At 45.6% G+C, this 25,658-nt stretch overlaps 1 protein-coding gene across 8 annotated transcripts in view; it reads right to left on the reverse strand.

Annotated features, from left to right (window-relative positions):
• Positions 1-701: 701 nt before the first annotated feature.
• Positions 702-25,658, reverse strand: part of PAC (pale cress protein (PAC)) — a 35,833-nt gene continuing 10,876 nt past the window's right edge. The window contains exons 1-8 of one of the 8 annotated variants that reach the window (XM_086805120.1): positions 19,378-19,432; positions 17,530-17,724; positions 13,015-13,101; positions 12,745-12,795; positions 11,812-11,991; positions 2,198-2,380; positions 1,189-1,315; positions 717-953 (exon numbers count right to left, since the gene is read on the reverse strand). In XM_086805120.1, the coding sequence (XP_086661246.1) occupies positions 832-953; positions 1,189-1,315; positions 2,198-2,380; positions 11,812-11,991; positions 12,745-12,795; positions 13,015-13,101; positions 17,530-17,724; positions 19,378-19,380 (948 nt within the window). In that variant the 5' untranslated portion in view covers positions 19,381-19,432 and the 3' untranslated portion in view covers positions 717-831. Of the gene's footprint in view, positions 954-1,188; positions 1,316-1,568; positions 2,024-2,117; positions 2,381-11,811; positions 11,992-12,744; positions 12,796-13,014; positions 13,102-17,529; positions 17,725-19,377; positions 19,433-25,658 lie in introns of those variants that run through there. The other 7 variants (XM_086805113.1, XM_086805114.1, XM_086805115.1 and 4 more) reach the window with 7 other exon arrangements.

Raw genomic sequence — 25,658 nt, forward strand, 5'->3', positions numbered from 1 at the left:
GTACGCTCTATGTAAAGAGGAGTAAAGATTATTTTTTGATCATCGGTTTATATGTTGATAACATGCTACTCACATACCCTAATGAGGAGAAGATTTCAACCTTCATGATTGAATTACATGTCATTTGAGATGACAAATTTAGACTCTTTGCATTATTGTTTGGACATACAATTCATGCATCATATTGATGATATTATAATATTACAACCAAAGTATATATAGAGATTGCTTATACGATTTGGTTTTGAAAGCTATAAGCCTATTGCTGCTCCAATAGAAACAAATGCTAAGCTTAGTCTCCAAAATATGGGTGAACCATTTGATGCATCACTTTATTAGCAAGCTGTTGGGTGCCTCATCTATCTATGTAATACGAGGCCAAATATATTTAAATTTAAAATGTTCATAATCTTGAAGGTTTCTAAAAATTCATAATAGAATATCTACATACAAACTTTGCAAGTATATTGTATATAGCTTGCAAGCTTTTAGGGACACTAGTACAAAACTACTACAAGCAAATTGCCACATTCTTGAAACCGCAATGCTAATTAAGTACCTAATTTGAAAAGGATAAGACTAACATGTGGAAAGTTTGGAGGCGCACATAAATGGATGATGATGGACCAAAGGCAAGAATAAATTTGAGAAGCTTTACCTTATAGCCATGCATAAGCTCATTGCCAAAAAAAAAAAAAAAAGAGTAACCACATTGATTGAGAAGGGAAAATTAATAAAGAAAACGGAGCATTGACCTCTAGTTTGTACAAAGGTTAAGCCACCAAAAGCATCAAGGAGGACATAAGACTTGGAATCATGGAGAAGATTACCTCAATGTGTTAGTGCTGATGCCCCAAGGAACTCCTTGGCAACTCCACCCAAGGATGGATTGAGGGTCAGATACCTAAAACAATTCTTGATCTTGCCAAACAGGCCAAGGGAAGACCTCCTATCTGAGCAAGAAGGAAAGATGCAAGAATCAAGCCAAGGAACCCTCCCTTACAGCCACATTTGGCAAGTCCCAAACCAAAAGCAACATGAGTACCCAAAATGAACAAATAAAAAGTGCAATCATCATATTCAAACCATTCATCAAATGCTCATTCCACTCAAATCTAGACATTGGAAGCCAAAGAAATATCAATAGATCATTAAGTCATCGCTTTCAGAATGGATGAAACTGCCTACTGTAATGATTAAGAGGGTAGAACTCATTGGAGATCATCTTGAGATAACACCTATTCGTAAGTGTGCAACTGAAGGTCTCTTGACCATGTCCGTGTCGACGAAGACCACCATGGTCAGCCATTATAATCTTACAAAGCAAGAGTTACTGGTTAGTTGGATCATAGCCAATATAGAGAAAAAGTAGTGCTTACACATCCATTACATCATGTAAAGTATTCTCCGCCATTAACAAGTTCTCAATTTTCGCACTAGAGAAAAACCTTTGACATGGTCTTGCTGGCATACCCTGTAGCTAAATTAAACTTGCAATGCTCTCATAAAAACTAACACATTTTCACATTCCCGAGTTCTTGTGTACCGAAAAGTATCTTATAAATCTATTCTGATTTGAGTTAGAGCTTTACATACATGTATATTAAGAGAGTATCTTAGCTAGCTTACATGAACTACTTAGATTAGCTCACATCTAATCCCTTCTTTACATTGCATAAAGCTTTCTCCCTAGAAACACTATGGCTTTGCCTCGCTTGTTGGTCAAGCACTCTCTTCTCAACGTCCTGCCATCACGTATGTGATTATTGGCTGACTTGTGATCTTGAACCCCATATCCTTTGCTTCTCGTGTCTTAGAGCCTGTGGACAGAGCTAGTGGAGATGGGCTTCTTAAAAAGACCATGACTAGTGCAGTGCTTACTGCCAACACTCCACCAACTGACCCTAAAGTTCATACAAGCTTCCCAACAATGTGTGATACACATCCACAACTCCATGAAAAACTAACAATGTGCCATACACATCCACCACTCCGTGCAAAATTGAATGAAAACGCATGAGCTCTGCAACGCCCACCCAAACAAAGGATTCATAGTCCAAAAAACACCAGATCAACAAAGCCTAAAAATATAGGTCTAACGAGTGAGTGGATGAAACCTGGTGCCAGCAGCATTCCCAGCATACTTGTTTGCATATCACCATTTCAATTCTATGGCTAGCTTCCGCAGATCTCTCACCTGCTGTATCGCATCCTCCTTCTGTTGCTGACTCAAAAGGATAGCCACTGACTGTGGATCCAGACCTTCAACAGGTTCACTTTGTGAATGTCCTATATCTGCTAAAAAGGCATCGACTTCTCTAATGAAATCAGCTCGAAGAAGAATATCATCCTCCTTGGGCATATCAATTGGCCCTTGGTGCTGGCAAGATGAAACCTCACTATTAGTGAGTTGCTTTCACAGAAGCACATTTATATAGGTTTCAAAATTATTATTTCCAGCAATATTGATATTACTATGTACATTTTTAAGAACTTTCTTACATAAAGTGGCGTATGTGTGCATGTGTATGGGTGGGTGGGGGTGTACGTGTGTGTGCACGCGCACGCTCACTACTGTGTGCGTGCGTGCGTGTGCGTGTGTGTGTGTGTGTGTGTGTGTGTGTGAGAGAGAGAGAGAGAGAGAGAGAGGTATTAACACAAGAAGCCTAAACAGCTCACGAGACCAATGATGATAAAACATGTGTAAAGTGCTATGGTGGGACATGCCCTATAATCTAAACAAGGTATAATGTAAATGAAAAGTGGAAACTAAATTCATTTTATTTCTGAGAAAAGATCCTTCCATTAGTTAGAAATCAAGCAGCCAAAGGCTAAATGTCCATGCTCAGAGCCCTCAATAGAGGTGAAGAGAATAGCTGGGGAAGGTGGTTCCCTCCATGGCTGGCAGCTCTCAGAGGGAGACTACCTCAGTGGGGAAGGCATACAGGAGGCCTGTAATGCCAAGTGACCTCGCTGTCCAAAGGGGCTCTAGCACCATGTGTGCAAAAAAAACTCTCAACGCCTCTGCATGTGATCCGAATCCCTAAAGCTTCCCCCATTGGCCACAAAGGGTACGAAAGACGAAGAAGAAGAAAAAGAAGACGCTTCCCTCAGTGGCCACAGGGTACGAAAGATGAAGAAGAAGAAACAGAGAAGAAGAAAAAGACGATGCTGACATCAACAGAAACGACAAGAAAGACAAGACAGCCACAGCAAAAAAGCAGGACGGAAAAGCAAAAGAGCGAGAAGAAATGAAAGAACACACCAAAGAAGCAGAAAAGACGAATGGAAAAGGCAGAGACGAAGATTAAAGCGAAGGATGACCGTATGGAAAGAGAGCAAAAAGACAGCAGCAGAAGAAGACGACAGCATACCCCACCTCTCCGGGTCATCACTTTTACAGCCAGCAGAAAAATCAACCACAATTTTCCAACATCAAAACGCAAGTTCGTCTACCTCTTCTTCATGCCGACGCCTACACAGGCTTACAGACCCGAATTGTTTTCTCCATCAGCACCGCCAATCTCAAAACAGGTGATCAAACCAATGTTTTATATCTTCTCTCGTCATCATCACTTGGTGTTTCTACTACCACACCCATAGTACTTTTGAAGCTTGCTTCTCATCACTTTATTTTTACACATGTTCATTGTTTATGCTAGGGTCAAGCTCAGCACTTCACATAAAATATTTATCACTTGCCCCTGCACAAGAAACGCACGTACACCAAGAGTTCAGAAGCTAATCAACCAACCACACTTCAAGCAGCAGCTCATGGTTCTTCTCGGACACCGTTGGTCACTCAACGCCAAAGTACTACGAGTGTGTATGCACCATACCCTCATTATTGTCAACCATCGAGGTATATCTCTAGACGGGGGACCATGGTGAGCGAAAGCCTAGTCCATGGTACAAGTCATTGCCACTTGTATTCCCTTCATGGTGCACGGACAAGAAATTGTTCTCAATGAGCCAATTACCATTCTATTTGACAACCTATCCTTCACCAACCACCACCCCTTCAACGACTAAGCCCCTCAATCTTCTCTCAAGCAAAGTGAATAATAGGAAAGCAAAAAAAGAGTCAAAGAAAGTAGAGAGTTGGAGCTAGTACATGGAGGAGAACACCCAAGGGCACACCTTCAACCCCCACAACCCCATGCACAACACCTGCAATCATCACTAAGGGCTTTGCAATTCACAAGCATATTTTGACAACCCATCCTCACCAGCCAGCCCCCCTTCAACGACAACCTCCTCACGACTAAACCCCTCAATTTTCTCTCAAGCAAAGTGAATAACAGGAAAGAAAAAAATGAGTCAAAGAAATGCGCGAAAGCCTCGTCCATGGTACATCTCTGAATGGGGGGGCCATGGTGCACGAAAGCCTCGTCCATGGTACAACCCATCACTTGGCTCCCCTTCGATATGCATGAACCTCCTAGATCTTCAAAGAAGACAAGCTCCTTCTGGTTTCCACTTGCCTCTTCTTCAATTATCTTCACCATCACAACGAGCACCTCACCATAGAAGATACAACAAGCAACAATGAAGCCCAATCTCTAGTACTTGGAAACCATACCTTACTGCACCAAAGAATTTCAGACCACCATGGGCTCTCTTTTCTTGTACGAACTCCGACCACTTAGAACCCGAAGAGGCCTCGCGTCAAGCATTACTACGCCAGTGCCACATTACATGCCACCTCAACAAGCTTTCTACCTCAAGGGCCAACCAAAATCTAATTCCAACACACCCCGAAGCTAGTAGATTGGTCACTAAATTTTTGACCATCCACACCTCCCTGAAACTAGAGCATCTTCACCACCCGAGCTTAGTGACGTAAGGGCACGGTCACCATTAGGAAGGCGATATGTTCATCAATCCGCTGGTTAACATGGTTTCACCCACCCATCCTTCACCATCTTAACCGCATACAACAGAAGCCTATTCTTTGTAAGACAACGTTGGACTTTATGAAGTGGCCTTACCCTAAGCTTAATGCCAAATAGGAAAGTCGTAAACTTTGTGTATATGCTTGCTTACAGCTAGAAATAGTGGCCGTCTACCATTTTTTAAGTCATGGTCGGTCAAGTGTGAACACTAGCCTTTTGTATAATATTAATCAATTTTGACATTAAGCAATACACATTCATTCCCTTACATTAGAACTCATCTTCTCTATTGTCTTGCTTGCTTGTCTTTTGATGAATCTTTGCATGGCTCCATGGTTGCTTACATAGATAGGATAGGATTGAATGTAGGCTTCTCCCTTGCTTGAGCTTCTCCTCAACCCCTCTCTACTAAGAGAGAACCACATCAAAAGCTATCCTCTTCTTGACTCCATCTAGGCAAAGAGAGCTCTTCTTTCACTCCCATTGTTATGTACCTAGCACTAACCCTTGGGGCTAGGGACTAATTTAACAGAGTTAGGGGAGCCCTACGATTAGGAAAAGCAAGCAGATTCAGGTGGCTACGGTTCAGGTTTAATAAATCCAAATTTATTGGCTATCGGGACTTGATTGTTATTTATAACAACATTAAGCACTATCTAAGTGAGTCTTGGGTTATTATTGATTCATTGTGGTTTGGACTTGGACCAAGTGGCTTACTCCTACCATGGACATGGCGGATCATAGGTAGTCTTGCCGAGGGCCCCTATGGGCACGCACTGGTGGTATGGGATGTCAGGGCTAACTGACATGGACTCGTGGGAGTGGACCCTTAACCCTCGCTCGGGGGAGGTTTGTAGACGCGAACCTATGGTTGGGTGGTGAGCTTGCCTGCACCCCTTTTATTGGTTTCTCTAATCTTGTTTATGAGGTGATCCTTGGGCAGGAGTCTCTTACACTCGGTATCAAAGCTAGCCTAATCGTAGAGACAAGGAAAAAGTAAGGTTTGCATGTCGTTTGTGTTTTTCAAGGTCACCTAAGCCAGGTATATCTCAGTCACCATATCTGCGTTTTGAATATGCAAGAAGTAGATGTTATTTTAGGGTTTTTCTGGCAAGATAGGATTTTTGTGGATTCGGAGAGAAGGGGGAAACGGGGGAGATTTTAATGCATGCATGCGGGTGAAATTTTCCCAGGAAACCCCTGTTTTAACCCTGGTTTTCTCTCTATTATGTCAACGCTGCAGATTAGGATTGTCTATGTGGTCGCTTTGCATGGGCTATAGGCTGCAGCCAGGTGTGTGTAGAAAAGCAATCATGACAGGTTCCATGGGATATGCAACAGGCGACTAGTTGTACTCTGAGCTGGGACGCCAGCAGGAGCCAGCAAATGTTGCACAGGTGTGCAGCCAGCAGTGTTGCGCTTTTTAAAGGAAAGCTAATGCTTATAACAACACCGTCCATACCTCGACGGGCAAGGCACCTTTTGAGATTGTGGAAGGAGGAAAGAAGGTACCACCTATTTTGTACACAAAGGATAAGATCTTTGAGGTTGACCAGTATGTGGAGAACATGGATGAAGCTTATCGTCGGAGAGTGTTGGCACTCCAGAAAACTCAGCAAAAGCAAAAGAAAGCAGCAGACCGTCACAGACGTGCATTAGAGTTTACATTGGGTGATTGGGTTCTTTTGCAATTTGAGAAAGCTAGGCTCAAAAAGATAAAGGGTAAAGAGCGCTTGTTCCCTAAGTTGAGCATGCGCTATTATGGACCTTTTCAGGTATTGGAAAAGATTGGTGAGGTGGCCTATCGTTTTGAAGCTACCAGATCACTGGAGGATTCACAATGCATTTCATGTGAGTCTACTTAGACCTTTCCGTGGGGATGTGCCTGAGGATGTCTCAGATGAGGCTCAGCCGGAAGTTGAGGAACTTGATGAGGTTCTTATTCCAGAGCAGATACTGGCACATAAGGAAAGAAAGGTACAAGGTAAGTTTCCCGTCGCTATCTTGTGAAGTTCAAGAACTTTTCACCGATGGATGCGAAGTGGATGGAGGAAGGTGACTTCGCAGATTCATCTCAAGTTTTGCAGCTTTATCTCAATACCTTTGAGTTGGAGCCGACTCTTGTTATGGCTCATTCAGGTTCCGCAGAGCATGGGTCTAGAGCATTGCTCAAGGGGGGGGTAGCACCTCCACTCCCTTGCTACAGACAGGCTCAAATGACATCTAGAGGTCGCTTGGTGCAGCTTTTGTTTCACCCGAAGAAACTAGTGGCTGACAGTACATCTGTTTATGGGACTTCTATGATATATGTGTACTAGTCACATTGGATGTTGTGGTTGTGTATGGTTCACAGTGGTATACAACTTGGACTAGTACTACACCATTGGTTTTCAGTGAATGTTGTCACATATGCATGGCTTAGAGAGATTGGGACGCTGATCTTGCCATATTGTACTTTTCACTTTGGATGTCTTGCTGTATCACCAAATTGCAATCGAGGACGCTTGCCATTTTTCAAGAGGGGGGTATGTCATTACCCTGTGAAATTGGAACAGCACAAGTGTGGGCATGGTGGTTGATGAGCAAGATAAATTTTTAAAAATTCATACTTGGGTGTCCGGACAAAAAGGTAACATGTGTAGACAACCCCAAGTGTGAAGGGGGACCAAGGGATTAAACTTTATAAGGTTTATAACCTTGGGTGGCCCTTAGAAAGTTTTAAAAACTTTAAGGGCCACTAGGATAATTATGGAGGGGGGGCTACTCCACTTTTCGAGTACACGCCTCCCTCTCCATCTCTCTCTCTTGCTTTTGGAAAGGGAAGTCGGCTGGCTGCGTGGAGAAGAGGCTGGTACAGGTTGCCTAAAGGAGAGCCGTACAGAACAGCATCTGCAAGTCGACTAGCTACGTGGAGAAGAGGCTGGTACAAGTTGCCTGAAGGGGAGCCGTACAGTACAGCAGCTGCAAGGCGACTGGTACAGGCAGGTACAGACTGGTACGGACAGGTACAGGCTAGTACAGGTGTTGCAGGTACAGGCTGGTATAGGCGGCGCTTCATACAGGCGGCTGCTGCAGGTTTTCTGACGCAGGCGGCTGCTGCAAGTTTTCTGGCGGAGGCAAGTACAGGCAGGTACAGGCGGTGCAGGCCAGCAGGTACAGGCGGTGTAGGCCAACAGGTACAGGCGGCTAATGACAGGCGGATGCTGGTCAGTTGGCGCAGGTCGGCTGGTGCAGAACTGTGCAGGGTAGCTAGTTCAAGTTGAATCCTTTTTTTTTCTCTCTCTCTCTTCCCCTTGTGTATCAGACACCAATTGTTGTAACCTTTTTGGTCTCATAGGTCATTTTGGCCTTTTGAAGACGTTAATATATCATTTCATTTCATTTTCTCTCTCTTCTTCTCTTCTCCTCGTGTGAGCTCTGGAGGGCAAAGGCGGGTGGCTACACTTTCAGGACAGCATACTCTATACTCTCAGGGCTGGTGGTTTTGAGGAGGATTGGACTGAGGGACAGCAGTGAATCTGCTGAATATCTTTCTCTCTCTTTCCACTGGCTTACGACTGCTTCAGAGTTGTTTCTTCTAGCCCTTTGTGAGAGGAGGGGTGTGGCAGTTTGAAGGGTGGAAACAGAGTTAGATGGTGGATTTGTTCTTTGGCTGAGTTTGAAGCTATGATCATGGAACAACCAGATGCGTGCTCAAGGCTTCCCTGTTGCATTGTCTTGGTTGATTAGAGGAGACAGCAGTGTGTTGCTTTTGTGGGACACAGATCTGTATGTATATCCTCTATGCTAAGAGGTCTTGAGGGTTGCCAGATTGGACATGCAGGTTTCTTTTCCTTGACTGGCTTTGTTGTACTCAGTTAAGCTTTTCCATTGAAATTGAATAAAGAAATACCGAAAGGGGCGCCAAGCTTTAGGGCCAACAGGTGTCGTTCTCCTTTTTGTTTTGGAGCATTCTAGCTCTTGTTTATTTGTTAATTGTCTCGACTACAATTGGATAGGTGACTACTAGTCTACCGCACTTTGGTTTCTACCAAAGGCCGGTTTCATATAAACTTGATTTTGAAGATAGTTGATGTGCAGGTAGCTGGATTCTCCTTCATTTATTTTCAAGAGTGAAAATGTCCTAAGTGGGGAGGAATGTTATGTACCTAGCACCAATCCATGGGGTTCGAGACTAATCCAATAGGGTTAGAGGAGCCCTGGGATTAGGAAAAGCAAGCAAATTCAAGTGGCTAAGGTCCACGTTATGTACCTAACACTAACCCTTGGGATTAGGGACTAATCTAGCAAGGTTAGGGGAGCCCTGGCCCCTAGGATTAGGAAAAGCAGGCAGATTCAAGTGGCTAAGTTTCAGGTTTAATAAATCCAAGGTTATTGGCTATTTATGATTGGATTGTTATTTATAGCAGCATTAAGCACTATATAAGTAAGTCTTGGGTTATTATTGATTCATTGTGGTCTGGACCTGGACCAAGAGGCTTACTCCTGCCATGGACATGGCGAACCACGCGAAGTCTTGCCAAGGACCCTTGTGGGCAAGCACCGGTAGTATGGGATGCCAAGGTGACTCGCATGGACTCATGGGAGTGGAACCTTAGCCCCTGGCTCGAGGGAGGTTTGCGGACCCGAACCTATGCTTGGGTGGCGCACCCTTTATTAGGTTTCTCTAATCTTGTTTATGCCTGTGTATTAGGTGATCCTTGGGGAGGAGTCTCTTACACCCATAGCCATGGAATCTCCTCCGTGTGACAACAACAAGAGGATGCAGAAGATGGGCTAGCACACACACACAAGAAGTTACTTTTGCGGCTCTACGGCAAAGTACCAAACGACACTTGTTTCAGCATAGGCTAAAGTAAGCTCTTGTCTTGAATAATCCACTAGGAGCCCCATGAAAAGGAAAGGCCCCCCTTGGGAATCTGAGGCAAAAGAGGTAGGAGAAGCGTTCGGAGGAGGGAGGCTGAGGGAGCCGGGGGAGGCTGGGCTTCTTGAGGGGAGGGGGTGGAGAGGTGAGGGGATGGGGATGGGGATGGGGATTGGGACGGGCTTGTCACTCGATGCGGGAATGGGACCTGGGCCCAGGGGAGGCATAGGGAAGCGGATCCTAAGGTATGTCCAAGGGGTCTCTGAAGCTAATGGCTCAAGACAGTTCTCTGAAGTGACCATTGCCTTGGGGAGTGAGCCCTCTCCGGAGGGGCGCCCTGGCAGTGGCGGGGTGAGCGCTGGCCCTGGCATTGTGGCTGTGGTGAAGGAGAGTCAAGAACTCCTCAGGGAGCCAGGGGAAGCAAAGGATGACCAGGAAGCCGGTAACTTTGGCCAATGGGGCCTCCATCATCAAGAGAAAAGTATTGGATCCATTTGGCAAAGAAAGCATGTGCCTCCCGTATTGCTATTGGGCTCTGTGACAGAATGTCTGCGAAGGCTGTCGAGTCGAAAGCTATAGTGATGTAGCAGTTGCCCAAGAACTGAATGTTGGTGATCCGTCCTTGGTTCCCAATGAGGGCTGCCTGTAGAGGGTCTCACAGTTGCCCACGTGCTAGTCGGCTGCCATGCAGTTTGCAGACAAGAGTGGTCATTTCCAACAACTGAACTGTGCTTGAGGTCAGCATAGAAAATGTGCAGCTAGGGACAGCCTCGGACAGGGTAGATGGAGCGGCTTCCATGAGAGTCCTCCAAGGGAGAGAGACCAGGGGCGGAGGGCGGCCAAAGGGGCGGCAGAGAAAAAGCAGAGAGACAAGCAGAGAATTTGGGAGGGCGGGGCTGAAAAGAGGAAGGCAGGGCGGGCAAGTGTCAAGGATGCAGATGCAGGGATGTGGAGAAGGGGGATGAGGTGGTACAGGAGGCGGGGGAGACGGCCGCGGGGCAGGAGTGGAAGAGGAGGCAAAGGCGGTGGCACATAGGTGCAAGGGGCAGCAGGGCAAAGTCGAGGAGCGGGTGCAGCGGGGCAAAGTCAGAGGAGCAGGAGCGGTGGAGGGGTAGCAGGCGAAGGTGCAGGTGGGGCAACGCTGGGCGGAGGCAGGAGGAGTGGAGGCAGAGGAAGGCACGCAAGCGGGGGCAGGGGCAGAGGGGCATGCTGGGCAGCAGGTGAGGGAAGAGCTGGCACGAGGACCAAGGGGGGGGGGGAGGGGGGACTCTCAAGCTCCGTAACTCACTCACCACCCATTTGCATCCCTAACAAGCCTGCCCAGGTGTAAGCCTAGCCCCAAATCATATGCCAGCCATGTTTTGACCTGTGGGGCCATATCGCATCATGGTACCATTCTCACCTGCACAAGCTCATGCTAGGTTCAGTTTGAGTGCAAGGGACCCCGCTCCACATCTGTGCTTTGCTCTCTCATCAAAGTACCTTTCTTTGTATTTTAAATTATTTATAGGGGAGGCATCACTGTCAGAATTCATGGTGCCTAACACATGCTATACACAGCAGTGGAATGACTACTTTTTGAAGCCCACCAACCACCAAACAAAGTACCATTGCTCGGCTGCCCTTCTTTCCAAACAGGCACCGTGCTTAGACAGCCTGGCTCACTTGTCTAATGCGAAATGTAGCTTCCCCTTTAAGTGGCAAAAACTATACAACAATTGTCACATGCAAAACAATAGAGGCCATATTGTTGTCAGCCCAAAGAGAGAAGTTTAAGCACGTCGTTGTCAAACGTCACTCCATCTCATCCAAGAGCAAACTACATCTACACTTCTGCCATACTTAAAATCCAATGGACTAGAAATTCTTGACTCTTTTTATGAAAGTGTTTTAAGTGTGCATGTCATTATAGCTATGCCTCGTCCAATCCCCACATGTTCTAACAGCCTTTCCATGGACCCGAAGCCATCGAAAAAAGAAATTTGGAAGCAATCGCGTTCATATTAACCTAAGAATACCCAATGTGTGGAGAATCGATTGGTAAAGACTCACAGATTGAAGATCAAATCCTTGAGGTGCCAAAAAGGTGAATGCATCTTCAGGAGGGAAGGTCTTAATCATGGACTGGCGACACCGTCGTATCCATTCATCATGGCTAGAACCATCGTGTAAGTTGAGCAACTCATCCAAGAATTGTATGGCAGGACTTGCTTCCCTCCTCATGATCTCTGCCTGACACAACAAAAATATATGTAAGGACTTAAGAAGGTGAACTTGAACAAGATTGTAGCATTGCACGATTGTTTTCAAGCAAGGCCAGGCTATGCAGCTGAGACCAGCTGTAGTCCTAGTGGGGAAGCATGTGACAATTTGTCACACACCACTAAGGACACATCGGGGGGATAACAGATAAAGAACAAGGTGAAAGTATCTGAATCAAGAGCCTACATGCTTATGAAGTCCATAGAGGCAAGAGCTGCAAGAAATTTCATACAACAAAATATTTTGTATCTTTTCATACCAAATGAAATGTCTTCCAATGCAATCAGAAGCAGTCTACCCAATATCCTCGAATGGTGCTGGCAGTGGGCTCCTGTGATATATATGTTTGTGCAGGGGTCTCTTTACAAATTAAAAATGTGTTTGGCCACCCCATAAGGTGGACTTATCACTCAAGTCGCTTTAATTTGGAGTTGGAGTTCCAACTCACACCCAACTCCTGGGCATTGTGGTACGATAGTCATTGGGGCAAAGACCCACCAGGATTACATGATTACATAGCTATGTATCAAGGGTTTGAACTCACACGATAGCCATGCTGCCAAGGTCATGTGTATATATCACTACATGTTGGGGTTCAAATTCACGTCCCTCCTGGGCAGCAAGGTAGGGTAGCCACTCAGGAAAGGGCCCACCAACTGCCCTTTCACTTCTCATAAAAATTGCCTGAAAAGGGAAGAAGAAAGTCAGTTGTGGAGTACTTACCTCAATCCGCCTAAAGAGCAAATCAAGCGCTTGAACCACATGCCTTTCATCCTGAACACCATGCAAAAGGAGAGGTTAAAATTAGAGGTTGATAAACCTTCCCACCCTATAATACATGCTTGCCTTTTTGTGAACTACTTCAAACAGCCTACAAGTGTAACAAGAGAATTTTTATTTTTAAAAAATTGCTACTAGGGTGTTTGGATAAACACCTTATGACTCGTTTGAATTTAAAAAATTATGAGATAAACTTGTAGGTCAGTGGTATACATCATGGCGGGCAAGCTCTAGCCGGTTTTGTATCACCAAAAGGACTAGCATTGTAAGCTTTCCTTTGTCTGCTGCTTCTATAATCCTCTGCAAAATTAAACAGAGTTTGTGAGATTTCTAAAAGTGTGTAAACTACTTCATAAATACATGAACAGCCTATTTAGTGGTAATATTAAACAACAAAATATACACGTCAGCAGAGTAAGCTATACTTCGGAGACAAGTTGCTAGCCAGCCTAGGAGTCAGCACTCCAAACCAACCCACCCCCCACCCCCCCCACCCCCCCCCCCGCGGCGCGCGGCCCCCTGGAGCTGCCTTTGCCCAGCCCTGAGCCACCTCCTTGGGTCCCCACACAGCCTGCTCACCCTCTTCTCTTGTACTTAGAAAGCCTCCACCTCCCCCACTTCTTTGCCCACTCCTCATCCTGCACCCACCTCTAGTTGCATCCCCCTCCAAGCCTCATTTTTCTTTATTCTCCTACCACCTGCTCCTGCCAAGTGTGCCCCTTCCCATTCTGTCCCGCTTTTTGCAGCCGACCCCTTTTGTTTGCTTTCCCCTTCCCAAGACTCTTCCCTTTATTGCCCCATTCCCCTGCATTAAAGTGCAAAGCTTGAGGTGATCCATAGGGACTATTAGAAATAGCATAGATGTAAATAGGGTGATTTGGTACTCAGGGCAAGGCAAGTTTAGAGCTAGGAGAGTCATGCATGTTGCTTGACCTCCTAAGGAAGCTTTTCAGCCGTGTGCCCCTTGAAGGTTTGTTGCCTTTGCTTCAGGTAACAGTTCCTACAGAATTCTCCACTTAGAGATGCGAGCTTAGCTGTAGATGTGGCTCTATGCTTCCTTCACACTGTTGCTGCTGCCGTTTGCCTCTTCTGTGCGGAAGCACCATTCACCATTTCTATGTTGCAACTCTCTTGGGTTGCTGTTTATGCTGCTGATGTCGCCCCAATTTGCAGATGCCTACTCTGATGGATGTGAGGGGCTGTAGCCCATGGGGGAAAGCTCTTGCAACGCTTCAGCTTCTTCAGTGTTGCAAGTCTGAATGTAAGGTTGATGCCGACGACTGGAAGTCTTCGTAGTAGAGAAGCATCCCTCTCTTTCTTACTGCTACTTGCCAAAAATCTGTAATGCTCTTTCTAGCACACAGAGATGATTACCCTAATTCCAATGAGAACAAGAACTAAAATAAAACTATTTAAGCTGAGCAAATTTTAATTACTCCATTAATTAGGGTTTCTAATTGCTTGCTTTGAGTCAGTCCTAGGGGGCTTTGATACCATGTGAAAATTGCTAAGTTAGGAAGGCTCATAGCAAGTCAACATGGCCATATTTAATTAAGAATTATAATTAGCACTGATATAGATTAAGGAACACACAAAATAAGCATAAACGAGAGTCTAATTTTCATTGCAAATCCACACCCATTCCATTAGATAGAGGGCCTTTATATAGGCTTGAGTACGCCACTAATTGTAACTCATAAACTTGATTAGGCATCCCCTAATCTTGCCTAGATTTGAGGACCACCTCCCTTGAAGTGAGCACCCACTTGAGCCTTTTCTCTTCTTCTTCTTCTCGTGGGCTTTTTGGCCACTCTTTGGCTTGGACCTTCCACACACTCCTTCACATTTGGGCCTCCTTTGAGCCTTTTAACCTTAAGTCCTATGACTAGTACAACTCTTACTTCATTTGAGGGTCACATAGCACTCCCCCTTGCTCCTAACATTCACCCAACATCACTTGCTATTTTTAACAAGGAGGACTCCACGGCCACAAATCCATTTCCCCGTCCGAGGCCGCCCTTAGCTGTCCACTTTCTGATGCAGATTTCGAGCTTCTTGCCTCTTCTCTACCTTTTCTAGAAGCCAACAGCTTAGTGTGCAAATCCACACCCATTCTATTAGATAGAGGGCCTTTATATAGGCTTGAGCACATCTCCGTTAGCCACTAATTGTGACTCATAAACTTGATTAAGAAATCCCCTAATCTTGCCTAGATTTGAGGATCATCTCCCTTGGAATGTGAACCCACTTGAGCCTTTTCTCACCTTCTTCTAGTAGGCGCCTTCTTTTGGCCACCGTTTGGACTGGACATTCCACGTACTCCTTGTTATTTCCCATGTTGTGTGGACATAACGTGGCTAGTACTAGAGGCCGGCCGAACAGTTCTTATAGTAGTGTGAACTGGTCAAGCCGCTATATAGTTGGGATTATGCCTCATTTGTGAGTAGTTCCAGTTGTGGAGCTCTACCTTGGGACTGGGGCATCCCAAAGATCCCAGCTAGTGGTTAGCCCACTGGTAGGGAGTGCCAGTGAGAGAGCCGAAATGGTTGGGGATGCGTGGTATGGAACGTGCATGCTTTGTAGGCACGTGCTTGCTAGGTTTGTGCCGGTGTCTAGCTCGGTGGGTGGCTTACCATTGCATGTGGTTTGGGACCTAAGGTTGGGTGGCGAGTACTAGCAGAACCCTTATATTTTCCCTTTGTTGTTTTGTAATCATATAATGGTATGCAATGTTGCCAAGTAATGGACGAGCTTCATGGATGGTAAACAGTGAGAGTCGTAAACAATGAGAGTCGATCTTCAAGTAAGTGGAACCTTATGTTGACGTGTTTCATTTGGTATCAGAACCCGACTTATGCTTGAAAGAAATGTCTTATTATCCTTGTGTTTGTGTTGATATTGAAGAGAATTAGTTGAATTATTTGTTAGAGCTATGGTTGTCTTTTCAATAGAAATATTGGTTAGGCAACCAAATTAAAAAGAGAGAAATAAGTATTTATTTATTTATTTCAATTCAAGCTCAATTGATATATGTGCTTAGCCGACGGAATTCTTAGGCATGACTTGGGCCTGGGGATTATCAATGGTTTGTTTATATGTTGAAGTGAGAGATGTAAGCTTTTTATCCTCTTCACTTCTTGTTGGTGGACAACTACAGAGCTTTAAGTTTGCATGGTCGAAGGGCGGTTCTCATTAAATGTATTCATTGACTGTGTGTTGCTTTTAATCAATGATGAGGATACATAGGCCCGTAGTCAATGCTTGCTAACACTTAGTGTTAGATATATACCTAGATGAATTCAGGAACATGCCCAAATTCACCTTATAAGAAAGCACAATTTATAACCTCATGGTAGTCAACAACAGCCAACGTTCACTAACTGGTAAGCTTTGCCTACTACCATCAACCAATGCCTTGTCATCATCAGTAGCAGTCATCGGTTTCGTCACCTATGGTCATCAACCATTGATTTGATACATGGTGCCATGCCTTGTCCATTGTACCCAATGGCAGCCATGTTGGTTGACACCTGCTAGTTTTAGGTGTCGACTATAGAGGATGGTGGAACCTTGGGAAGTGAAAACCTGTTCCATAAGGTTAGCCCAGGTGGTGTAATTAGACCCATTGAAATGAGTCTTTTCTATGAAAGCATTTTTGGACATAAGAGACATGAAAGGAAGGAGGTGGTAGGGTCCAAGATGGCCGGTACCCATATCCGGAGTGTAGAGGGTTAGGTGGAACTCCAAAAAATCCACTAATACCTGGCACAGGTATAGGACCTAGGGAGGGTACTCCATAAGATGGGATATAAGGCTAGGCACTCGGCACAAGTGGAATACCTGGCTGAGGCACAAAACCTTGAATAGGCACATAAGCTGGAACTAGGGTAGTGCTTGACATAGGTTGGTAAACTACCTGATACCCCAGGATGCCATAGTGCCGGGAGGCATAATGCCAAGAGATCCCTATGTTGGGTAAAACCCATACATAGGTCCATGTGGTGGTGCGGCTAGTAATGGCTGCATGCCAACACTAGTAGGAAGAAACATGGGTGGGAGGGTTTTGTGCTTGTGGTTTTGTAGTACTACAAAACACATTAGGAGCAGGAATGGAAGGTGAACCAGAAGAGAAAACAGTGTTACCTCCTTGAACACCAGTAATCTGGGAGCATACTCTGCTCCTAGACCCTCCTCTATTCAGGTTCACATTACTCCAAGGATCGAGGGTAATTGATGGTATCATATGCTGAACCTGTGCTGCAGAAGCTTCTACATTCACTTTCATGCACCTCCACCCCAAACACCTCAGTTCTTGTGCTGATTTCTAATTGACATATATGTTGGTTTTCGTTTGTAGATATTGGATGATGGTTTCATGCTTCTGTCTTTAACTTGCTGTCTCTGCTGACTCCAGTGGCCATTGCTACCTGCCTCACGGTTACTTGGCAAAAAACTCCCTCATACCTTACTACATCATGCACCTCTTTCTGCCCCTGTATCAGATGACAGGTTCACAAATTTGGACCTCACAAAGAGGAAGCAGTCATGACACCATAAAATTTGGGGAGGTTAGCAGCAGGTACATGCAAAACTTGGTTTGAGGATTCTTTTAAAGCTATGGAACTCATTATTGTTGGCTCACAGCTGCTGATACAATAAAACGAGCTTCCTTATTGTGAGAGCAATGTAGATTCAAGTAAAATTACAAGTCATAGTAGATATCTTCACCTCCTCTATTTCTTCCCCAGCTTTGATAAAACTTGCCACAAGTGCTTTGGCTTCTTTAACGTCTTCTTCAGCAAAGCTCTCCATTCTTTTGCTTATCTCTCTATAGTTCTCTGTCTTTGCTGCCTCTTCTTCAGCTTCAAGCTCCCTCCTCCTCTTTAGTTCTTCACTTTCTTTCCGCCTTTCTCTTTGCCACTCCTGCACCACGAGAGAAAGGCCATGTCAAACTACTCAAAAAATAGACAATTCTCTGGATAGAAAAATGAAGCTGAGAGTGCAAGAATCAGGGCTTAGCGACCATGGATGCAAAAAGGTGGTGAACTTTCTCAAAAATATGAGATAGCTGTGAAGGCAAGACTTGGGTTGTCATGTGCATCCCGCATTTGATTGCTACATGGACATACAGTACAGACAAGTGCAAGGTCCTAAGGCCGACACTGAGCATTTTGTAAGTCCTTTGAGTCGCCGATGTGCCGCCAAGGGTGACAGGTAAGGTTTTGAAAGTCCTGCACAGTCCTGACATGCTGGGTTCGGTATAGTCCATGTAACCCACTGGTAAGATGTAATAATGTACAGGGTGTCCAAGCACTTAACAACACAAGTCGAGTCAATCTAGTCAAGGCAGAGTCTGGCTGACATGGGCTCCGGCCTGGGTCACTTATATCAGCCATGGAGACATGTGGAGCAAGGGACTGCATGGAAGCCAACGCCAAGGGACTGTGGGCAGCCTTTGGACAGCCACTTGGGTACCCATGGGCCAGGCTAAGCGCCAAAAGGCTGGCCGACTCGGTCACATGGGTTTGGGAGGGGGGGGGGGGGTTTGTTGCACCCCGTGACCAGGTCAGGCTGGTCTGACAAGCAGACCAAGGCCTCCCTCTCCTATTAAGGAGCCAACTCAGGCCTCATTGTTCCCACCTCAATGAGTGTTGTCAAACTTGGACAGCAATAAAAAGGCTTACACAAGGGCAAACTGAGGTCCAAGGCAGCCAGCCATGTTCATCATGATCTTCTTCCCAACAGAGGAAAAAGCAAGCCCAGCTCCAGCCGACCTTCAATGTGGGTAATTGAAACCCAATTTAGTGCATATCATGATTGTATACTCCATGCATATAGCTTTGCATTCTCCTAGTAGTAGAGCTCCATCCCCTCCCCCACTCATTGTACTTATTGCACACCCAGATTCAGCTTTTTAGTTCAGTACTTTTTCATTTTGTTGGGATGACAGAGGATACCCCACACAGGTACACTGATTTGTCTCATAGGCCGAGTTCTGTCTTTTGGAAGACGTTAATAAAATCTTTCTTTCTCTCTCTCTCTCTCTCTCTCTCTCTCTCTCTCTCTCTCTCTCGCATAAAAGCAAATGAATGTTCTATCCACGAACTAACAAGAAGGTCCAAAGACTTCCGTGCATGTAACATTGGTATCAAAGCTATTATAAAAAAAGGTCCAAAGAATTCCATGCATGTAACATTGGTATCAAAGCTTTGCTCCTGTGAGCAGTGCAAAGAAGAACAAGGTGTAAAAAACTCTTAGTGGATGGTTTTGTAAGGTTCCATGCAAGCAAAACCCTAACCATAACAAATCAGCCTCCATGCAAAAACATGAAGAAAAAGACAAGCGCTCTTCCCAGGACAGATGACACCCTAGCATGGCATACCCTGTTTAAACACCCAACCATTATATATGTGTGTGTGTTTGAATTATACTAATAATATATTCACAACCGAACCCAAAATTTCGAGAACCCAAACAGTCTTGATAGATGAAGTGTTTAACATGATAACAAAACAAAAGTATTGTCTACAATAATCATGTTATCAGTATTGAGAGACAGTATCTCAAGTAGTACACCATGTATCTTGGAGCTTAAACTGCGAGACATTTGAGAGGGTAGAACTTATTACCTACATCCATCCAACACAGACAAACAAATAGTTAGCCTGTGTGTGTATTACAGGTGTCTTAGGGCCTACCGTGTGTTATAGATGTCACTCAAGGACCCCAAAGTTTAAGCTAAAGTTGGGTCAATAAGTCCCAATTTTTTCCAATCAAAAGTCCATTCCCAAAATTCAAATAAATACCCCGTAAACCCATAATGTAATCTTACATAAGAAATGCAAAGTAATCCACATAGTGGATAGACAAATGTGCCTTAATATCCATGCCCGATACCGTACGGGAAAATACCGTATGATATATAAAAAAAATCTTATCATTCGGTATCGTGAGGTCTTTTAAAAAAATACTTACAAACTTTAGTATTTTCAATTTCAAAGAGAAGACAAGTTGTCACATGACTCAAACCAAAATTCCATTAAAACCAAGTTGAAAACATACATAGATGTTAGGCTAAAGCCTAAGTCATACAATGCGAGGCGCTCATGGATCATGATTCATGGGCCTTACTACTTAGCTCTAGCCTCTAGCCTCTAGTCTTCAGCACTTTTTTGTCATTGACTCATTTGAGTCCGTCCATGTATTCTGCCTCCTTAAGGCTTAGTCCTGACTCTTGAGTCATGACTCATTTTGTATCTACTTAATTATTAATATGACTCAAAAGCTTACCATTTTAGTGTAAATTTGTGCTCATTTTGATGTACTTCCAAAGTAGAATAAGTGTAGAGTAGAAAAATAAATTAAAAAAATATTTTTTGAGTGCCGTTCCCTCCCCCGTCCCCGTTCCCTACTTATGGCCGTCCCCCGTCCCGTCCCCGTCCCTTGTGACTATGCCTTCATTCTTGCAATCCTTGCCCAAATAACCCTACTTTCCACAAGAGTAGCAACGACGTTGTCCTGTCTTTTGCATTGTAGCAAGTGCATGATCCTGTCCACTAGAAGGGAACCTTACTTTCTCCATAGAAACAAGGACACATTCCTCCTCCAAGGAGGAACCCATATCCATGGCAATAGCAAACCTCCACCACCAATCTCCAACAATTCTCGAGCAGCAGGAACCACAAGGAGCAATCAGCCCCCTCAAAAAACTGAGATAGAGAGTGGCAGGACAGCAGCAAAACAGTCCACAAAAATCCAAACACCCATTAGGAGGGTAGGGAAACCAGGGAAGAAGATGAACGGCAAGAGCTGTCAAATCCCCACGGATCTTCCCTCGTGATCGATCTTGGTTCGAAACTCGAATCCTGCAAACAAACGAACAACAAACAAGCAAGGGGGTGCAGGCCTAACTCACCTCCCAACCATGACAGCCGTGGGCGAGCCCACAGTCTTGGTTGTCCCCACCGAGCCACGAGCTGAGCTAACTAGGTTGACGTACCGACCAATCTCCTCCTCGCGACGTCCCATACCGCCGCGAAGCTGCCCTCGCGGGCCTCGAGATTGCTACCGGCCTTGGCTGCATAAAGCAGGTGCACGTCTGCACTAGATCCAGGCTCCAAGACCATAGAGCTCTCACAAACTCGCGAGACTCTCTATGTTCCAATAACTAACCTTGGCCACCCTTTTATAGGCTCTTGGCCGGTCATCGGGCGTCCACACTTGGCCGCCCGCCCGTCCATACTTGGGTGCCCGCCCGTTAGTATATCCCTAACTCAGCTCGTCAATCAGCCTGCCTAGTTCTAAGCTTCCCCAAGTCTCGAAACTAGTCTTGCATGCGTATAGCACACGGTAGATACCCACTGTGCACATGACATACTCCCCTTCCTCTAAGAGCTCACTCCTGAGCTCACTAAAAAGCCAGGGTAATCTCTCTGAAGAGAAGTCAGTGTCTCCCATGTAGCGTCCTCCTCAACACGATCCTTCCACTTGATCTTGTATTCCGTGATAAGCGTATGACGCAATCTTCGTTCACGAAAGCCAAGAATCTTTTCAGGTTCGTGCGGAACAAATGTCATGTCCTGGACATCTATAATTTCTTGAGGAGTAACTAACTGATCTGCTCCACCCAGTACTTCCTTAAGTCTACTGACATGAAATACAGGATGAACTTTCACATGAGAAGGCAAATCCAATTCATATGCAACTGAACCAATCCGTCGTGTAACACGAAATGGTCCACAGTATCTAGGGGATAATTTCGGAGATCTACCTGTCCGTAAAGTCTCGGAATCTTTCGGAACTCGCAAATACACCATCGTTCCTTCAGAGAACTCTCTAGGTGAACGATGTCTATTAGAATAAAACCTGTCTCGGTCTTGAGCACTTCTAATAGATTCCTTCGCAACTTGTAACATTTCCTGCATATCTTGCAAAAAATTACGTGCTGCATCATGCTGAAGTCCTGAGAACCCTACTGTAACAGGTGATCTTGGTTGAAAACCGTACATAAGCATGAAAGGACTAAACCCTGTACTCGTATGCTTAGTACTGTTATATGCAAATTCTAACATAGGAAGATAATCCTCCCATGAACTTTGTCTTTTGGATACATATGCTCGAAGCATATCCTCCAAAATCTGATTCACTCTTTCAGTCTGGCCATCAGATCAAATCCCCACGGATCTTCCCTCGTGATCGATCTTGGTTCGAAACTCGAATCCTGCAAACAAACGAACAACAAACAAGCAAGGGGGTGCAGGCCTGACTCACCTCCCAACCATGACAGCCGTGGGCGAGCCCACAGTCTTGGCTGTCCCCACCGAGCCACGAGCTGAGCTAACTAGGTTGACGTACCGACCAATCTCCTCCTCGCGACGTCCCATACCGCCGCGAAGCTGCCCTCGCGGGCCTCGAGATTGCTGCCGGCCTTGGCTGCATAAAGCAGGTGCACGTCTGCACTAGATCCAGGCTCCAAGACCATAGAACTCTCACAAACTCGCGAGACTCTCTATGTTCCAATAACTAACCTTGGCCACCCTTTTATAGGCTCTTGGCCGGTCATCGGGCGTCCACACTTGGCCGCCCGCCCGTCCATACTTGGGTGCCCGCCCGTTAGTATATCCCTAACTCAGCTCGTCAATCAGCCTGCCTAGTTCCAAGCTTCCCCAAGCCTCGAAACTAGTCTTGCATGCGTATAGCACACGGTAGATACCCACTATGCACATGACAAGAGCCATTTGTCGGGCTGCACCACAAGCACGAAACATACCTCTGCCTGCAGTCCCCTCTAGCTTGCACCTTGAACTCCACGAGGAAAACGCAGGGTAGGAGCACCACAAGAGAAAACCCTGATGAAGAAGGAAAATGCAGCCACCTTCAAGCTCCAGACACGTAGTGCCACGAGGTAGAAAAACGCACATATGGACGGCCAACTACCTGTTGGATTATATCATCTCCAAATGGTCTACATCACCATTTTCATGCTTGTATTGGCCATTTATGAGGCCTTGCATTGGCATATCTTAGCAGATATCATTCAGCATATCTTAGCAGATATCATTCAGCATTTTTCTACCATTTTTTATGTATTTTATAGCATTTTTATAGCATTTTATGCTACTGTCCTGCTACTATCGGCCTGCTACAACTGGCCGACCAGCACTCTAAGGGAGTATATAAGGGCTGACCCCCTTTCCCGCAGTTTATCTCATTCTTTTGCATCCAGTTAAGGTCATTAGCAGCTGCTTCTGCTTCTTACCATTGTACAGCACCTACAAGCTTCCCTTGTGCTTAGTTTTCAGCAATAAACATCAGTTTCCAGCATTTACAGGTCTTGTACCTAGGCCTACATCTGTGTTTTCTACTTGCTTCACTTTCTTTCATGGTATCAAAGAAAAACATTGACCTGTTGATGAGCAGAAGAGAGCTGCATTTTCTGTTTTGGAGCAGAGGCTTCGACAGTTTGCTGCATTTTCTATTTTGGAGCACAGGCTTCGACAGTTTGCTGCATTTTCTATTTTGGAGCACAGGCTTCGACAGTTTGCTGCGTTCTCTTCAAATTTCAGCGTAGGAGGTGCTGCATTTTCTTCTGGGAGCAGAAGCTTCCTCAAGATTGCTGCGTTTTCTTCATCTGACGCTTGGGACTGTTGTATTTCTGAATTTTCAGCAAAGATTGCTGATTTTTATGCTGATTGGATTGTTGAAGCCCTCTTCTAGGTGCTGAGGACAAGGATCTACATCTTGGAGGGATCTTCCTTCTTTCTCTTCTTTCAGTTTCCCACTCTCCCTCCCTTTCTTCCTGTTGTGCACAGCCTGAGAGGAGGACTTGCTGATTTTTCAGCCCCTTTCTTCAGAGAAGGTTTCTTGTCAGAGGACATGGCTTCACGAGGTTTCTCTGCTGCTGCTCTTCTCCTGTTGATTCTCCAGCACCATCACAGCCTCGATCCCCTGCTCCCGCCACTCCACAGGTGGTTCCTATTCCCAATCTTTCCTCTCTAAGTTTCTCTCATCCAGGTCTTACTCCTGTCAGAATACACAGTGGCGATGATGACCAAATCTGGAAACACAAGAGCAAGTGCAGAAAATAGACAGCAATGGAGAGAGAGGCATATAACTCTACTATGTATACACAAGAAGATCCCGAATACAATACAAAAATGGCAAGGGGCTGTGGGGCCATTTTATATGGCCCCCATAGTGCAGTTGGCCTGCTCTAAGACAGCCGACAGGCCAAAAACCTCCACGACCAGCATCACATGCCAGTCGGCCAGCTCAGGGTGTGTCGGCCAGCACTCATGGGTGGTCGTGGACCTGAAGCAAAACAATCAGCCACCTCCAAATGCAGTCGGCCAGCATCAGAGCTCCACCTGCCACCACAGGACTGCTCCCCAAGCCACAGAAAAATGGGAAAAATATGGGAAAAAATACGGGGAGTGAGGAAAAATGAGAACAACACCTACAAGGGCGGGCACACCCACAACAAAGGCCTTGGTGTCTCAGTAAAGACAGGAGATGACTTCTAACACCCCCTCTCAGCTCCTGGCTGTGAAACCAACCACAGGGAGCTGGGGTGCCGCCTGAGCAAATCCTGAGATAGCGACTTCGTGAAGAGGTCCACCGTGCTGTCCTCCGTCGAGAACAGAACTCTAGCAAGATGTCATCAGCAACGATCTGTTCACGAACAAAGTGCCTCTGGATGACCGTGGGTTCCTCCAGTGGAAGGCCCAATCCTGCCATGCAACCTCTGCAACCTCACCACCTCACAAGCAGCCCAGTACTCTGCCTTTGTCGACGACAAGGCAAAAGATGACTGCCTCTTACTGCTCCATAAAACTGCTTCTAGGCCTGAAGTAGATCTCCTCGTGTCTGGATCTCCTCCACAATCTAAGTCACTCCAACATGGAGTCGGACTCCATCCATCAATCCCCCTCTTGTGTAAAAGAGTCCATGATCCTTCGCACGCTGCAGAAACCACAAGATACGCAATCCTGCCTCCCAAAGAGTCATATGCAAAAACGAGCTCAACAGCCTCATCAGGAAGCTCACGTCCAATCTGGTGTCCATCAACCAAATCAATGAACCATTCTGCTTCCGAGTCAAAGAGGCATCACACTGCTCACAAGAATCAACACCTATTACAGTGGAAAGCCAAGTCGTGGAAACCTCCTGAAGACCACGCAAGGCCTTCTAAAACCTGTCAACCACCCCCTCTCAATCCGGAACCACTAAGCCTGGAGAATCTACCTCCTTCTGCAAGTAATCAACTACAACCTGCCTAGCTTTCCAAGAGGTCCTCGTGGAAAGAACATCCTCATCTACAGGAGTTTCTTTATCCCGAATACTACGAGACATCAAAGCATAAGTTACCTATTCAGTTTCCTCTGACTGACGAACACAAGAACCACCAACATTAGTACAAGAAAGTTCCTGCCAACTGTTGTCTTCAACTGGCAAGCTATCCACCATCTGGTTCCGAAAAGCCTGCACCTACAGTGTATCCACACTTAAGTGGCCATTACTAGACTGCCACTCATCACAAACCTGAGGACCTGGGAGATAGAGTGCTGAAAGCTTGTAAACTCCATTCTCCACTCCGCCTTCCCAAACTACCTGGCCTGTTGCCTTGTCCCGGAGCAACAAAATGCTCATCAAACTCCACCCGTACGCCAGTCTTGCAAACCTGATGCACTGACAACAGATGAAAACCAAGTGACGGAACATACAACACCTGGGAGAAATGCTTCCCCCCTCTGCCATCGGGAACTATCTCCAACCTGCCCGCACTATGAACTGGGATAGTGGATGTATCCCCAGTAAGAATGTGACCAGAATACTTGCAGAGATCCTGTAAATCTGAA

The sequence above is a fragment of the Cibotium barometz genome, chromosome 11 (genome assembly GCF_041138505.1).
Source record: "Cibotium barometz isolate CiBa-2024 chromosome 11, ASM4113850v1, whole genome shotgun sequence".
Lineage (NCBI taxonomy): Eukaryota > Viridiplantae > Streptophyta > Polypodiopsida > Cyatheales > Cibotiaceae > Cibotium > Cibotium barometz.